Source organism: Suncus etruscus, chromosome 4 (assembly GCF_024139225.1).
Source record: "Suncus etruscus isolate mSunEtr1 chromosome 4, mSunEtr1.pri.cur, whole genome shotgun sequence".
Classification (NCBI taxonomy): Eukaryota; Metazoa; Chordata; class Mammalia; order Eulipotyphla; family Soricidae; genus Suncus; species Suncus etruscus.
This window is the reverse complement of record NC_064851.1, coordinates 68,299,570-68,317,786: the sequence shown is the minus strand read 5'-3', so window position 1 is coordinate 68,317,786 and position 18,217 is coordinate 68,299,570. Positions and strand designations below refer to the sequence as shown.

General features: G+C 35.4%; 1 protein-coding gene across 1 annotated transcript in view; it reads left to right on the top strand.

Annotated features, from left to right (window-relative positions):
• The window catches only part of FBXL4 (F-box and leucine rich repeat protein 4), a 70,580-nt gene that overhangs the window by 43,887 nt on the left and 8,476 nt on the right, over window positions 1-18,217 (top strand). The window contains exons 6-7 of the mRNA XM_049771333.1: window positions 8,596-8,809; window positions 16,970-17,041. Coding sequence (XP_049627290.1) covers window positions 8,596-8,809; window positions 16,970-17,041 — 286 coding nt within the window. The remainder of the gene's footprint in view (window positions 1-8,595; window positions 8,810-16,969; window positions 17,042-18,217) is intronic.

The window sequence follows — 18,217 nt, the reverse complement described above, 5'->3', positions numbered from 1 at the left end:
CTTGGATAACTCTTATGATATTATGAGTCAGAAAGTCTAAAATTTTGTAAATGCTAATACAAAATTCATTTAAATTACGTTATTTTATTTTTGTGCATGGGTGTTGGGGAAGTGTCTTGTGCCACACCTGGTGGTGCTCAGGGATCACTCCTTGTGGAATCAGGGTTTGTCAGGGATTAAACCCAGGTCATGCATGCAGGCAAGCAGCATATAGGCTGTAATATCACTTCAGCTCATAAATTGTATTAATTGTTAAGAGAGAATATCTGTAGTAGAAATCTAAAGTAGTTTTTTTCAAGCAACATGATTTTAGTGAATTTGTATGTAATCCACATTTTTAAAATTACTTGATTACTATTCAGTGGACACAACTTAATCAACTTCCCCTTGTTTCCTATCTTCTTTATTTGTAATTTTTCCTCCTAGTATAACTGAGAATAAATAGCACAATTTGTGTCAGTGAGCATTATTTCCCACTTGGCGGGCTTTTAAAGTTCCCAACTACTAAGGATTTATGGTTTAGGGCCAGAGAGATAATGTAGGGGTTAAGATGCATACTTTACATGCTAAATCATTTCAATGCCTGGCACTACATGATTCCCCAGGATTGTTTTCCAGGTAGCCCTATAGCACTGCCTGGGTGGTCTTGCAGGAACTTGGGCCCTAGTTTTGAATCACTGATCTGGTGGCCAGGAATTGCCTGAGCACAACTTGAGACTCCTTGTCCACTCCTCTTCCCCCTCCCCGCAAGAATTTATTGCTGACTCCAAGTCTCTCTGACTTGTGGACTCTTGGTGCTGAGTCTTATTAAATCTATCCTTATACACTCTTTGACAATCAGTCACCTAACATGGAGGTTCCACCAAGATTGTTCTTCATGTTTCTGACTTGCAGCCCCTCAGCGCTGAATCTTAATAAACCTATTTCTGTGCTCTTCACTCTTTATCCTCTGTTCTGCACAGTGAACTGGCCACCTAACTTATGAAGGTGCCACCAAGATTGCTAGGCCACTTCGCTGTGGCTGTGCACCCTGCCAGCTCTGTCTTTGTACTGGTTTGCATGAGGAGTGTACGGGTAAGTGAATGAGTGAATGTTTAACAACCTAAGTGAGCTCCAATATTGTTGCCCATCCATATATACATTCCTCTATCTCTGCATCTCCTTCCTCTGTAATTTCCTTTTCACTCCCTTCTGGTGTGCACCAATGAACATCTGTTGCTGAGACTGGCTAGCCACCACTTCTGGTTAAGAAAATTAATGTCTGTTTAGGGCCAACTATTTGATGTCTCTTTTGTTTTCTGTTTTTGGAGATCTTTTCCAGTTATAAGTTTTTAGCCAGATACTGGAGATTTATTTTGGTTTGGTTTCTGTTTTTCGAGATCTGTTCTAGTTACCAAATACTGGAAATTTCTTCTGGCCTGATTTCTATTATTAGAGATATCTTCTGGTTTCTGGTATTGGGGATCCCTTCTGGTTTCGGGCTCTCTCTTCTCAGGAACACTGGAAGCAGCCATAATTTCCAAAGGGTGGTTACTGGAGGCATCTATGTGAAAGTAAATTTCTGTTGTTTTCTAGTGCCTTGCTTTATTTGGAGGCTGTTGACTATTTTACTTTTCTAAAAAAAGGACAACTTATTGTACTCCAGGTCAAACATGGGAGGATAGTCATCAAAGTCTCCCACTGCCTTAGAAGAAATGATGTCATCATATATGCTTAAACTTGTAGAAGGATCTATTGTCTGTTAAGGTCTTAATCTGTTGATAATAGACTATTAGAAAAAAAAATCTTTAAAGAATGTCTAGCAACTTGTTTCCAAATTCTGAAGGGCAATTTCAAGTTTCCCTCCTGAAAGAAGGCTGCTGACTTGATAAGTTGGTGTGTCCCAGAGGGAGGTGGATGCAGGAAGAGGTATGAATATAACTGGAGCCCAGGGCCAAGAGAAGCCATGCTGTGGCTCTGAACTGGGTTAGTGAAGTTGTTGGTTGCGGTTGGGGCAGTGGAACCACCGAGATGGAAAATGGTGAGAAGAGAAGGAATTAGAGAAAGGAGTATAGGTGTGTATTTTAAGTAAGAAAGATAATGGGTGGAGATAATGGTTATTGGAAAAAGAAGGAAATTTGGTTAAAGTGAAACCAGTTGGTTGTAAATTGAAATGAAGGAAAATTACAGGACAGAATGGATTTAGGAATTCATTCCTAATAAATGAATAATGAATAAAGGAACATGTAAAAGATTTGAGGGTTGTGTTCTAAAGAAGGAAATAGTATGTTTAAACTGGATTGTAATAAGTGTATATTTAATTTATATCTGCAGAGTTGTTCTAATACTTTTTGGTGAAGCCTATTGAAAAGGAGCTTAGATGCTCTCTCTAGTCTCATGTTACAGTGCTCTTAGAAATTGAAATTTAGAAATTACAGGAAATCAAGGTTTTCCAAATGGAACTTAAAATGATATGTATAATTGTTCTGTGCGTCTGTAAATTGAGAAACATTTGCTTTTTCTTTCTTCTTGCACCTTCCATATATTTTTGATGCTTCATGGAACTTCATTAGTTTGCATAAATTCAGATGAGTTTTTTCTCTCTATAGTAGAATTACTCCTCATACAGACAGGAAATCTCAAAGATCATTTATGGAACCCCAATAGAAATAGAGTTATAATAATATAATTATTATATATTTATATGTATTATAATATATAAAATATAATAATTATATAATAATATATCATATAATAACATGTATGATATATATTATTATATATAATAAGAAATAGGAATCAGAGTTAAAAGGGGATAAAGTTAAATGACAGGAGCAGGTCTAGTTATGGATGCTCCCTGCTTACCTCAGGGAGACCCTAGAGGTAAACTGGCCTAAGGAAATTGGAAATCATGTAGGAATGCCCACTTCTGCAACGACTGGCCAAAGCCTGGGCCCTGCTCTTAGCATCAAAAAAAGTCCTGGAGACCAGAATGTCTCCCAGCCCTGGATAATACCCCCTTGGATAATCCATATGAAAGTGGATTATTGATTGTAGTAGACTGGTTATCAAGAAACTCAAAACTGTCACTAGTCTGTCATGTTGTCACAATCCAATTAGAGTAGTGGGAGCCAAAACTTTACCAGAGAGAATATAGGCTGAACAGGACAGTAAAAGAAGTAACTCAAAGTTGTATTTTTGTGCTATTACTGAACCTAAAGGAAATCCTAGGCCTCCTCTCTTGGCACCACTTGTCCAGCTCTAGGGAGTTTATCTGAAGGAGTAACTTATCTGGTAGTGCAACTTCTCACAGATGCCTAAACACTCAAGGAATAGGTAATCGGTGATAACTTCTGCGTCACCGTCCCAGAAGGGTGCCTTCTACTGCTCTGTCCTCTCAAGGATAGAGAGGACCCTTTACTGCTCCAGGGCCTGATCATTTTAATGGCAATTCCTCTGTCTAGTTGAGCTAATCTTCTTCACATGTTGACAACTTCAAATCCAAGCCAATCTAGAGAAAATGTGATGCAGGCAGGAAAGCTTCCAAGGGATTAAGGGTAAGAGGGATCGCAGTTACTAAACATAGCACAGCCAGGGGTTGGCACCGTCTTTACTGGTTCAAAAGATAGGGATGAACAGAGTTCTTGTTTCAGGCTACAGAAAAGAAAGAACCACTGGACTCAGAAGGTGAGTTAACAGCAGCATTGGTGATATAGTGGTGAGCATAGCTGCCTTCCAGAAGGTGGCTTAGTGGTTAATGTAAATACCTGGCAAGCACAAAGCGGTAGTATCAGAACCTGGTACCACCTGCTTGTGCAGGGTGATCCTGATGGTCTCACTGTCTAGACAACCTGACAAGGGAGGGAAGAATATAAACATAAATGACTGTTTAATGGGGCCTGAGCGATTGCACAGCAGGTAGGACATTTGTCTTGCACATGGCTGACCCAGATTTGATCCCCTGTATGCCAGCAGTAATGTCTGAGTGCAGAGCCAGTAGTAACCCTTGACAGCCACTAAACATGGCTCAGAACCAAAAAAAGAAAAAAGAAAAGAAAGAAAGAAAATGTCTGTTTTAACATTAAAACGACAGTAGCAACTAATGTATATAGACATTAAGAATTGGTTGAAGGCCAAAGTACTACATAGGAGCATGCCATAATGAGTAAAATGTAAAAATAATAATCATTTATTTGTTTCATTTTTCTTTTATTTTGTGAACACACAAAATGCCCTCGGTTTACTTCTGACTATACTCAGCTATTACTCCTGAAGGCTCAGGATATCATATGTGTGACAGGGGATTGAACCTGTTACTATCTCTCTGGACAGTTTTTAAAAAGACTTTTGTAGCTCATTCCAATGCATGAGAAGAAACAGGCCATGGAATGAAAATTTAGAAACTTAAAATTTTAGACTTAAACTAGATAAAGATTTTTTTGCAAGGTTAAAAGCTCCAATCTGTTTTCTAAGACCAGGAGTTTCTCTTCTATTTTCAGTTCAGCCAGGTTAGTTGCTGTGGGGCTGTTTGAATAATCACAAAAGCATATACATAAATGCAAGTTCTTCTTATTTTTTATTTCATCCTGTGAAACCATAAATCTTGATAGCATTTCTTTAGACAGTAATTTTTCTCATTAAGAAAAGTTTAAATAACTGAAGAAAAAAATCTTTTGGGATGGGAGATACTGGAGTTTTGCATGCTGATTGCTATTGGCCCCCTTAACTTACTTTACTTGACTGCTGAATTGAGAGTCATCATGGCTGGTAGGCAGCCTTCCCAGAATAAACAATAAATATTCATGGCTTGATTATTAATGAGTAATCTATGAATAAGTTTGGTCTATTTATGCTCATTACTGTGAGGAAGACTTATTTATAATACTTTAAAGGAAAAAAACACATTTTAGAAAATAGATACTAGTGATGATGAGCTATTTTCTGAACAAATCTTTGGGGGGAAATTTGAGGTAGCATCTTTCATTGCCTCAAAACCCTTTCCTCATATGTTAAAACTGGGATTTCAAAAAACCTTTTAGGACTTATTTTATGCAGAATAACAGGAAAATAGATTAACCTCAAATAACATATACCTAAAACTTATTCAGTTATTAAAATCCTATTCTATCTACAGTTTTATGATTTACAACTTCAAGTACTACTCATGCATATCATTACTCATTAAAATTACATATATTATGATTCCACTTTTATAAATAGTTTCCTACAAACTTGGATTTCTTTGCCTTTTTGCCTATTGTACTTTTTTTTTGTTTTTGTTTCTGGGCCACATCCGGCATTGCTCAGGGGTTACTCCTGGATGTCTGCTCAGAAATAACTCCTGGCAGGCACCGGGGATCATATGGAACACCAGGATTCGAACTAACCACCTTTGGTCCTGGATCATCTGCTTGCAAGGCAATCACCGCTGTGCTATCTCTCCGGGCCCACCTATTGTACTTTCAGGCATTATCTTAGTTTGATGTTATAGAAGTCTTAGGTTTCTATTTCTACTACCATTTTGTTTTCCAAATATCTGAACCAATAAACTTGATATCCACCTCATTTATGTAAAATCTTTTATCCTTGCCTCTTTTATCCTCGCCTCTACTTATTTGCTTCAGAAAACATTCTGAGGTTATTTTTTTAAGTTCTTTTTTTTTTCAGCCACACCCATTTGATGATCAGGGGTTACTCCTGGCTAAGCGCTCAGAAATTGCCCCTGGCTTGGGGGGACCATATGGGACGCCAGGGGATTGAACTGCAATCAATCCTTCCTTGGCTAGTGCTTGCAAGGCAGGTACCTTACCTCTAGCGCCACCTCGCTGGTCCCAAGATTCTTTTTAAACAAGAATTTTGTTAGCTGTTTTATCACAGAGCTGTAGTTTATGTTATAAAGACCTTATTGCCTGTTTATATAAATTTTAACTGTACACCTATATTTTATATTGTCATCTACTTTCAGTTTCTGAACATTAGAGACAATTTTAAGATCTGTTTTCTTTTTTTCCATTGTTAGATATTGACATACATAGCAAAATAGAAATTTTTCTTTTCTATTGGCTTTGTTGGCAATCATAGATATTAAATAATTTCCAAGTTTTTACTATTAAAATCATCTTACATATACTTTTTATAAAATTCAGCAAGGTCAGGTAAAAAATGGTTAGGAACAAGACTACATGTATGTTTATCTCTCCTTTTTTTAAATCATGCAGGTTGTAAGGATCAGTACCTTTTATTTTGTGATTTATAAACTCAGATTAAATCATTCATTCATGTGATATTTATTATTTTAGGGTAGAAGTTTCCATTTAATAAATTATTCCTTATGTACCTGAATTATTCTAAGCAAATTAATTCACTTCATAAGGATAAGCATTTGTCTCTTCCTCTGGAGATTTTGTTTTCTTTCAGAGCAGTAGACCTAGTTTAGAATTGTTTTTCTGAATTTAGGTTTCTCATAATGCCCTTAGTACTGAAAAATACTTTATAATAGTTCATACATTGAATGAATAGATTACAGTTCAAATTTATAAATATATATTAATTTTCATGAAAGTAAAATTTACACAATGGAAAGAAGTTAGTTCTATTAACCTATGTGAAAGAGTATTCATCACTTATCAGAGAATCTCAAACCTAAAGGACATGAGATACAGCAATAAGACTGATATACTCATAAAAAGATTAAAACAACCAATGCTTGTGGAAATGTGATGAAAGGAACCCTCACTTACTGTTTTTGGGAATGTCTTCCTATTTTCCTATTTAGCATTTATGGAAAAGAGTAGGGAGATTTCCCAGAAAATTAAGAAGAGAGCTTCTATATGACCCAGCAATTGCACTTACTGGAATCTGAACATTTGACTCTCAAGAGTGCAGACACAATAATTCAAAAAAATATTTGCATGTAGTAGTAGCAAAGGTAATAGTAGAGACAGATTAGAAGAAATTCAGTAGAAGAAGTAATGTAGCGAATACAGTAGAATTTTGAGGAAAGGGCATGAGCAAGATAAAGTCAAATAATATGACTGAAAAGAAATGTCAAGAAAGATTTGTATTTAAAAGGAAAAAATAGATTTAGGGAGAGGGCAATGCACAGTGCAATGAATAAAAACTAAATGTATATTCAACTCTATAAGCAGATTGGTTTCTGATTTAGTTGAAATATTTAAAAAACATTTATAGTAATTGAACTTTTATTTGAAAGTAAATTGGCTCATATTTAATGTAATGTTTATGGGGTTGGGGTTGCTTCAACCTTTGCTTACTGTTTTCATATTATTTGGTGTTATAAACCATGAGAGTATGTGCTAAGTTCTGAGACAATGCTGAGACATAGATAAATGTCTTTTCCAAGTTCAAATATTAGGAAATAGTGGAATAAGATTAAAATCTGTCTTGGACATAGAAGTTTTGTGTTTATTTACATCAGTGATATAGCAAATTCTATGTTTATATGCACTTAAAAGTTCACTAATTTATCAGTTTATGAACGTATAAGTTCATAAGTTTGGTTTGTTTTGTTTTGATGCCACACTCAAAGCTGACTCCTGAGTCTGTGCTCAGGCAGGCCTGTGGGAGGCCTATGGGTTTCAGGGATCAAATCTGTGTCAACTGTATGCAAGGCAGGCACTCTAGCCACAGGACCATCACTCTGTCCCTTTATTAAATTATTTAGGAAAAAGGTATACCATAAACTTATTTGTATATTATTGGTGTGATTCTGAGATAGAAAAGAAAACATTGAAGAGACCTGAAAAATATGCTTGTCCATTTACTTAAAGAGAGACTTAAATTTACCTGAAGGGTGTTTTTAGTTGATTATAGATAGGACTGTTGGGTTTGAGTGAATGGTTATATAATATAATGAAGCTAAATATTCTATTCTATAAGAAAGTTTGTGTTCACCTGGAATTAGTTTCTTGTACTTTATGGAGCTCCAATTGAGAGTTTTTAATGTAAACATAATAATTACAATATCCATTTGACATCTAAATAGTAACAGTTAAAATAGAAGTGTCAAAATAATCCAGAAAATTTCTGACTTGAAGCTGATCAGATTTATTTTGAGGTCATTTAATTAAAGCTGTCATTTTATGTGCCATGTTCAAAATATTTTGGCTAGTATGAATTGGGTACTATTTTAGGAGTTAGAGTTTTGTTCTGTTTGTTGTTGCTGTTAATTTATTTGGACCACATCCAGAGGTGCTCAGGGCTTGCTCTTAGCTCTGGTCTCAAGAAATGATTGATTTGCTGGGTCTGCCATGAGTAAGGCAAGCACCTTAATCAATCCCTCAACTATCACTACAGTCCTACATTGTATATTTTAACTCAGCCACCTTGGAGGAAGAGTTTAAGTAGGGAGAAGAAATAAACCCTTTTGTCCTAGTTTTCTACATAGCTGACATTTATGTACTACAAATCCATTTTGTCTTTTGATTGATTTTTAACTAGACTTCTCTATGTATAAGTGAATGAAAATTTATGTGAAACAAGTTTTATATGATGAAGCTTTTTTCTTTTAAATGGGATCTTATAGTTGCTTAATTCCAAAATCCTCGCAAAAAGTTTTGTGGTTTGCAAAATCAATGCAAAACTTTGTTTTTACAGATTTTTGAAGGTCTGTGGATCTGAGTTAGTACGACTTGAATTATCGTGCAGCCACTTTCTTAATGAAACTTGCTTGGAGATTATTTCTGAGGTGTGTCCAAATCTACAGGACTTAAATCTGTCATCCTGTGATAAACTACCACCTCAAGCTTTCAACCACATTGCCATGTTATGTGGCCTTAAACGACTTGTTCTCTATCGAACAAAAATAGAGGTAAGAATTTATAGTTTATATCTTTGCTAATATAATAGTCAACTAATATTTAGTTGTCTATACTTGCTCATAATATTGTGACCTTTGATTTTTAAATAAACTTATGATGCCACCTGACTAGTCTAAAATTTCTAGAGTTGATTCAATCATTTCTAATGTTTTGATGTATAAGGAAATTATTTTCTGTTTTTATTTTTTAAATTTCTGTTGCTTTTATATTCCCAGGTAAAGAAAAAAAGCAGGGGGCTGAGATGAACTGAAATACTGGCAGTGAATGAGTTAAGAGGTAGAAAGATAGTATACAAGAGGATATTTACTTTAGAGGAGAAAGAAACAAAGTATTATTTATTGTGGATCAGGCTTAGGAACTAAAATTCTTGATACCATGCAGTGTAATTTATAATCTCCAGGATCTGTAAATAACCCAAGTGTCCAATAACTGAGAATGGATAAAGACATTATGGTGAATGGAATGGAATACAACTTAACTAGAGGAAAAAAGTGAAATAATGCCTTTTCTCACAACATAAATGGAAACAAAGGGTATCAGCTAAGTGAAATAAGTCAGAGGAAGATGATCTGGATAATGTCACTCACATATAGCATATAAAGAAGCAAGTCAAGGGAATAGAAGATATTGAACGAAAACAAGCCCTTAAATTCTGACCACAGAACTGAAGTTATGTATTAATACAATTTAAATGTCTGAGAGTCATAAGAATTCACTGAAACTTGATGAAATGGGACTGTTGTTCTGAACATAGTAATATGAAGGGAAAAGGGTGAATACCAAATGACATAGCAAGAAAATAAACGATAGTCAGCAATAACATATAGAACTGAGTTTTCTTTCTTGGGGGGGGGTGGCAAGGCACACCCTGCAGTGCTTGGGTTACTTCTGGCTATACAGTTAGGAATTACTTCTGGCAGTATGCAGAGGACCAGATGAGATACCAGGGCTGGCTGTGTTTAATCAGGCTTAATAAGGTCCTCATATGCCCTACCCGATGTACTATCGTTCTAGCCCCCAGATCTGTATTTTCTGTATTTTCTAAGTGTGTCTCCTGAAAGTTAACTAGTGACACTGGTGAAGGGAAACTAATAGCTGGTGATAGGTCTGATGTAGCAGTATTGTAATTCTGAAACATTTATATTTAAGTACTTGAAATCTTTAATTATGAAATAATTCAGACTTACGTTGAAGTAGATATTCCTTCTATAAATATAGCATTTTCCTCCTATGTCCTGAAGTAGAAGAGACATTGTATTTGCAACCTGCTAAATTCTGTCCTCAAAAATTCTTACGTTGAAGTCCTAAGCTTTTACCTTAGAAGTGACTGTCTTTGGGGCTGTAAAAGGGTAATTAAGGTTATTATAAGTTTATTATAGTTGGCCATAATTCAAGATGAATGACATCCTTACAAGAAGAGATAAAAGATCACATGAAGACACTGAAAGATGATCAACTTTAAACAAAGAGAGGCCTTAAAAGAAACCTTCAGGGCAGAGCAATTGCACAGCTGGTAGGGTGTTTGCCTTGCATGTAGCTGATCCAGGTTTGATCCCTGGCATTCAATATGGTCCCTGAGCCTTCCAGGAATAACCTGAACACCTCTGGGTGTAGGCCTCAAACATAAAAAAATAAAAATGCCAATCTTGTTATCACCATACATTTGCACATCAAGTTTCTAGAATTGTTTTTAAAAATGTGTTTTTCAAATACCCAATCTAAGGAACTTTGTCGTAGCACCCTAGCAAGCTAATACTACTTGTAAATCATGTCATAAGAATAGCTTTCAGTGTTTATAAGAAGTGATGCACATTTGTTAAAAAGAATCTGGATTTTCATTAGAAGTTTGAACCCATTTACCTTTTCTTTGTTTGGCAAAAAGTCCTCTGGAGTGGGAGGTGAGAATGGGTCATGATAGGTAGCTCAGTAAGAATGTCATTCTGTTGCTTAGCAGCAGGCAAGAAAACCAAGAGTGTTTTTTAAAAGTTGGAGTTATAAATGGAACACCTGCATCCAGTTTTGATTGCCTCACTTCAAGAATGATAGAGCATAAATTGGAAGAATTTGAAAAAATGAAAAAATTGATTATAGGTATTGAAGGAACTAGTATTTGACAGTAATCTCTAAGTGTGGTTCAGCAACTATTTACTTGGTCTACTAGTCGGGGCGACCGTTTCAAGGACCCCACTACCTTTATCTTTTTGAACAAGAAAACAATAAAGGCAGTTCATCTTTGTTTCTGTTAGATATCAGCAATCTCTCCTTGTTTTCTCTTTTTTCTGTGCTAATCTATTGAGCAGCTTATAAGCAGAAATGCACATTGCCCTGTGCTGATGAGGGCACCTGGTCTTTGCTACACATATAAAATTATTCTTTTTTATGCCTGATTGGATTTAGTGCCATAAATTTGCTTTTTTTTACACATAGTTATGGATATCTCCTTACTGTCAATCTCAAGAACACATTATATTTTTAAGTGGGATTAGGAATGGCAGTTGTTTTGATAGTGACAGTGCAAATCTCTTTGATCTGTAGCATCAAACTGTATGAGAAATGAAAGGGATGGTCTCTTAACGGAGTCAGTGCTACCAATTAAGAGGAGATCAGCAACTGATATGCTTCTGTCACCTAAATTGTTAGCTATTTTCAAATGGACTGATTTATCTAGATTGTGGTAGAAAGAACAAAAGAATATTGATAAATTATTTGTTTTTAAATAGAAACAAGAGGGGCTGTAGAGATAGCATAGGGGTAGGGTTTGCCTGGCATGCAACCAATCCAGGATAGAAGATGGTTTGAATCCCTGCATCCCATATGGTCCCCCAAGTCTGCCAGGAGCAATTACTGAGTGCAGAGCTAGGAGTAACTAACCCCTCAGCACCGCCGGTTGTGACCCAAAACCAAAACAACAAAAATATAGAATTGAGAATTGTAATCAAGAATTGTAATAACTTACATTTAACTTACTATCACATACAAAAACTAACAGACTTTAAGATTTTGATACATGTCCTCAGGCAAGAATATATTTATATTTTTCTCTATATTGATTTGACTTGAAGGGAATTCCAAGAGAATGTGAGGGCTTTGGTGAGGTTGGGAGCATTTAACATTAGTGGCTGATTTCATTGGGATCAAGAAACCTGACTTGTCTGTGTAGTGCAGAGGGAGGCTCATCTCTCCTATCCAATAGACTTATCAGCCACACTTGCTTGTTAGCAAGTTTCACTAAATAGTTACAAATAGTTACGTGAGTTAAATGTGTAAAGCAGGGGTCTCAAACTCAATTTACCTGGGGGCCGCAGGAGGCAAAGTCGGGGTGAGGCAGGGCCGCATAAGTGATTTCGCTTACCGAATATTCGCAATAAAAAATCACATTAGTAAGAAAAAAAGTCCAAAAAATCGCATTGAACATTTGCATACCCCGAATGGAACTGCTCGGGGTATGCGAATGTTTAATGCGATTTTTTTCTTACTAATGCGATTTTTATTGTGATTTTTTGGTAAGCGAATAATCGCGAATACTGCGATATTTGAAGGCCGGCCACGGGCCACAAAATGTTGTACGGAGGGCCGCAAATGGCCCACGGGCCGCGAGTTTGAGACCCCTGGTGTAAAGGCACCAACACAAAACAGGTTGATGCCTTCATCTTAATAGGAAGGGAAAGAGTGCTTCAGAAAACGATAAAGCCTTTGGACCTTTATACTCTCTTAGCTGGACACATTTAGGTTTACAATGCCAACCATCATTTGCTTCAAACTCTTCATGTACTTCCTTGACAATTGAAGCCATATGAACTTCTCTGGTAGAACATTTTCTTTATGTATTCTATAAGGTTGCTGTCAAGACCACCTAGTGTGAAAGCTGCCATGGCTTTTTGGCTCCAGATCTCTGACATTTATTATTAATTAATTGACCGATTTAGTCATTTGCCAGCAAGGATGTTCTCAATTGTATTGAAGAAAATTTACTATAATAATACATAGATCCTGAAATGAGACCAGAGGACAAAGAAAATGTGTGTGACTTAGTCTTAGATTTTATTCCCTCAGACATGCATTTTTGGAATTTTAAATTATTTTAACCTTATTTTAAAACTCATGGAACCAAATTTCATCTATAGGTTAGTTTAGAGAACTTTGCTTTTTCCCTCAAGGAGCCTTATTAATTTATATTATTGATGATAATCATTTTCTTTTAAATTTGGAACACATGTGACTCAGGATTCAGTCCTGGCAGTGCTTAGGGACCATGCAGTGTTGGTGATCAAACCTGGACCTCTGCACTCATGACATATGCTCAGCTTGTTCAACTTTAAGTCCTTTTAACCTTTTATTTCCACATAGGTCTGATTTTTCACTAAAGTATTGATCTCAGAGTTGTAATTATGTGCAAGTACATAACCTCCACCACATTGTATCAAACAGAAATTGTAGTAGATAGTTCATAACAAATAATATATAAGGCAATTGCGTTTAAATATTCTGGAATGATCATCGTACCTACATATAATTAATTTATTATACTTTAAGTAATCTCAAATTTTTCAGCTTTTATTTGTGTAAAAAGCCTTTTCTCTTATTTTCCTGAATCTACTAATACTGGGATATGGATAAAAATTGTAAAAGAAAAATTTGCACATATGCATCATTTTATTTATTTTTCCCTATTTTTAAAAGTTTATTAATTTACTGTGATTTATAAAGTTATTCATAGTTGACTTTTAGACTATTCCAGCACTGATCCCACCACCAGTGTCAACTTCCCTCCACCAATGGTCTCATGTTTCCTCCCATATCTCACACCCATCTCCCAACAGACATCTTTTAAGTCCAGTTGTTAGTTTGGGTCTTAGGATTTCAGTATTGTTGACTGTGATTTGACCACTTAGCTCTGTCATTCCTTAACACTGCCATAAACCTGAGTCACCTTTACCACTCTGCCACACCCCCCACACTACCAGTTGTTTCTTGACTTCCTCTTTTCCTTCCTTTAATGCCATTGTCTCTCTTTGGTCCTTATTAAATTGTATGTATTTATTGTGCTTATATATTATAATACGTTGTTGTATATTTGTTAAATGAATTTAGGCGTTTGAATTTGGTGAACATATTTTTCTCAAATCCCATCTTATTACAGATATTGCTCTAATGTGTTTAAGATGTATCATGATCAATGACAGTACAATGATTTGTGACCTGGTGATATCCATAGACTATTTATTTAATCTAGTATGTGACTATAGTATATAAACATATTGCACTTTCCTTTAATATTCTTTCTTGGAATCAAATATAAGCATAAAATACTGTTTAGGAGCCCTATCCTTGGATATTAAGTGTAGTCTAATTCTTTAATAAGCAGTAATATAAGATATAATATAAGCAATAAGATAAGCAATAATTTTTAGCTGAACGAAAATGTGATAAGCTAGATCAGGTGGCTATGGCTCAGTGGCAGAAGCTCCTTTCTTGGCAAGTGTCAAACCCCAGGTTTGATCCTCAGTGCCTGTCCTTTATCACAGAGTGTGGTCCCTTGCCATAATCACAACCCCCTCACTATCACTAACACCACAAGTAAGTCCTAAACCAGTTATAACTGTCCTAAAACTATATTAATATAACCTGTATTAATGTAAAACAATGAGCTTACTACTGTGTACCTTGATTATTTAGGGTCTCACTATATTATAAAATTAGCAGTATGCATAAATGTAACTACTAAATTATCAATCTATGCTATCTAAAAGTTATATTTGAGTATAAGAAATTTATTTTTAACTGCTTTTGCTTAGCACTTTAGAAGTCTGGAAGATAGGAGTTTATGGAGTTTATAGGTAGCGTCTCTTAAAATACACTCAATGAAAAATTTAACTTTTTCTTTATATAACAAATTCCTTTAAAAACATGATAATAATAATTCTCTATTACATGATATTCATTGAATTATGAAGCAGGGTCAGTAAGTAAACATTATGTATAATGCAAAAGGATTCTTTCTTTATAAACATATATTCTATTAGAAACCAATATTTACCTACAGTGTGTCTTGATAATTATATAGAATAAATAATCATTAATCAGTACCCAGAATAAATTCCTTTGTATAGTGATTTCAGTAAGGTTGTTGTTAAAATGACAAACTTACAGGGCCAGAGTAATAGTACAATGGGTAGGTCATTTGCCTTGTGCACTGCCAATTGAGGTTCATTCCTAGCCATGCCATATGGTGCCCCAAGCACAGCCAGGAATAATTTCAGAGTACTGAGCCAGAAGTAAAGCCTGAGCATTACCAGTTGTTTATCTAGAAATCAGCCTACCACAAGGAATGCAATATTTGTAAATGAAGAAGTCACTATTAAAGAAATAGAAGCGATCAATAGAAGTGGAAAAAGTATTACATGTTCATGAACTGAAGGATTTATTACTTTTAAAATGATCATTTTAAGCATTGTATTATCTAGATATCAATGTAATCTTATCAAAATTTAAATTTTGATAGTTTTTTTTCAAGGGCTTATGTGTAATTTTTGATACGTCATTTTTCAAGGACTTAGATCAGTTCAATAGGATGAATGGCAAATGCCTTAAACCCTGTAATAGTTCTCCAAGCACACATACGCTGGACCCTCACTAAATAAAGCAGTCTTCAAAAAGGTTTTGTTATAAGGATCTTTTACATTCAAAGCCTTACATCATTTCCCATCTGATAGAAAGTTAAATAACCAAGTATTTTGGAGTATCAAAAAATCAGCTAATTGCTATTTATTCCTTCTAATTTAACATTATGAAAGTTATGTTATAAATATTATAAGCTGTGTTAAAATTTAGGTATAAGATCAATGCAGACATTTTTGTTTAAATATAGAGAAATGTTAAACAATGAAATATTTTTAGTATTGCTTAAAGTCCTGTTATAACTATTTGTAATTTTGTGTTAAACTTACCAAAAATACTTTTATTGAGAATCTGGAATTTGTATTGCCACTGATACCTCCCTTGCTCCTTCCAGCAGATGTTTTAGTTTCTGAACTCTAGGTGTATATCAATCTATTGAGATTGTACAATAGGTTAATTTTGTTAGATATGCTTTACTTTTTTAAAAATATTTGAAAAAAAATATTTGCCATGTAAGTTTGAGTCATATTTTTATTTGCAAGAAGAAAGTAAAATTTGAAGGTTTTTAAAAAATTGTGCCATAAACGAAAAGATAACATTGGAAAGCTATGTTAGGTACATGGTTAATTATTAGTCAGACATATTTTTTTTGTTTTTGTTTTTGTTTTGTTTTTTGGGCCACACCCAGTGACACTCAGGGGTTACTCCTGGCTATGCTCTCAGAAATTGCTTCTGGCTTGGGGGACCATATGGGACCCTGGGAGATTGAACTGTGGTCTGTCCTAGGTTAGCGCGTGCAAGGCAAATAAATGCCCTAGTGCTTTCGTCACTGCTCTGGCCCCGTAGTCAAGCATACTTTAAGTTTCTTTGGTGGTGAGACCATTTTCATTCATTGCACAGTTATAGTTGGGCTGAAATGGCAGAAGCATAACCAGAAAGTACACATTGTATATGTTTCAGATGGCTTGTTGCTAGTGACAGGTGCTCAATGGTTGTTGATATCCGTGTCAGCAGAAAGAATCCTCTGACATTAAAGTCACCAGCTCAGGCCTTATTTGGTGCAGCTTTATTGGCAGTTCCATCAGGCTGCAACTGATTAGTGAAAGTTGGAGCTGCTGCTGTTTTTTCAGTGTCACCAGTCCTCTAAGGATTGTGGTTATTATTTGTTTGTTTTATATTGGAGAGAGGGGTTCTTTCATTTGGCTTGTTCAGTCTTAACCAGGCTTTCAGGTTGCGTGCTTTTGGGAAATGAACTGAGAGATCACAGGGAATGTAGGTATCTTTAGGGCATGCAAAGGGTATACAAAGTGAAGGCTTACATGGAGCCTAGTAATGATTACCTTGAGTCCAAGCCAATCAATGGCGGGAGCACCTGGGGACTCATTAAGTGGCATTTGTGGTGTCTGTAAAGTAGGTTTTGAGCTCTGTTTCAGGAAAAGCAGTGACAGCCTTTAATGTCTAATTGACCTCTTCTCTTTGTTTCACTTTCTTTCACTTTCCATATTTGCCTCTGATGTGGTCCCTCATGGCAGCAAACAGCGCTGCTCAGCATTTTGAACTTCTGTTCAGAGCTTCAACACCTCAGTTTGGGTAGTTGTGTAATGGTAAGTATTTGAAAATTCTTTTTTCTCAATTGCTTTTTCTCTTAGTCTTCCCATGGGTAAATTTTATTTAACCCTCCCCACACAGCACCCATAACTGCTCAGATTTATGGTTAACCACTCTACCTCATTTAGAAACATTTTGCTGTTTTGCAAATTAAAACTTTTTGACATTTCAATAAAATGCTATTTATAGATCAAGAAAATATAGTGTTGTGGAAAGAGTTTGGGTAGAACTTAAACCAGTTGCTATGGCAGACAAAGCTAATTACCTCTGATGTAAAAAATAAAAACGGCCATACATATGGTACAGCAGGTAAGATGCTTGCTTTGTATACAATCATCCTGGGTTCAAATGGTGGCATCCTAGTAGTCTCCTAAGCCCCACCAGTAGTAAATCTCTTTGTGTGGATCAGGAATAAGCCATTGGGTATGGCCCCCAAACAAAACAAAACCAGAAAGCTTTTTTAACATACCCAAATGCCTGTTGTCTGGAAGTTTTTACAAAGCTAATTTTAGTTTCTAACTTCTGTAATTTCTTCCTGAAAATGTTGACCATAGTAGGTTCGTTGCATCTTGCATTTTACTGTCTTTTTACTGGGTGATATTAAAAAATAGACACCTGATGTTGGAACTCAGATTTTTTCAAAGTTTTACTGGCCTGTGAAATTCAAAAGCCTAGAGATTATCTATGAATTTTTATCCTGACCAATCTAAAGACTAAATAATCTTTAAACTTCTTCAAATTTTAGCATTATAGGACCAGGGAGATGGTAAAAGGGTTAAGGCACTTACTTGCATGTGACTGAACTTTGTTTAATCTCTGACACTTTCATGGTTTCCAGAGCACTGCCAAAAGTGATCCTTTAGCAAAAAGCCATAAATAAACCCTGAGCATCCCCACTTATGATACACAGATAAAATAGAATAAAACAAATCAGATATAGCAATTATGATTTTATACACTGTTGAAAGTTCATGAAATTCTTTGTAAAGTGTAAATAATATACTTACGAATAATACTAAAACTCAAGGATAAATTTAACTCAGTTTTTTTTTATGTGTGCATTTGTATATGTGTGCTTTGGTAGATGCATATTTATAGGACTTAAATCTCCTAACTGACTGGAGTCATCTGTTCCTCTTTTCTTTACCACCAACTCTTAAAGTACACACACA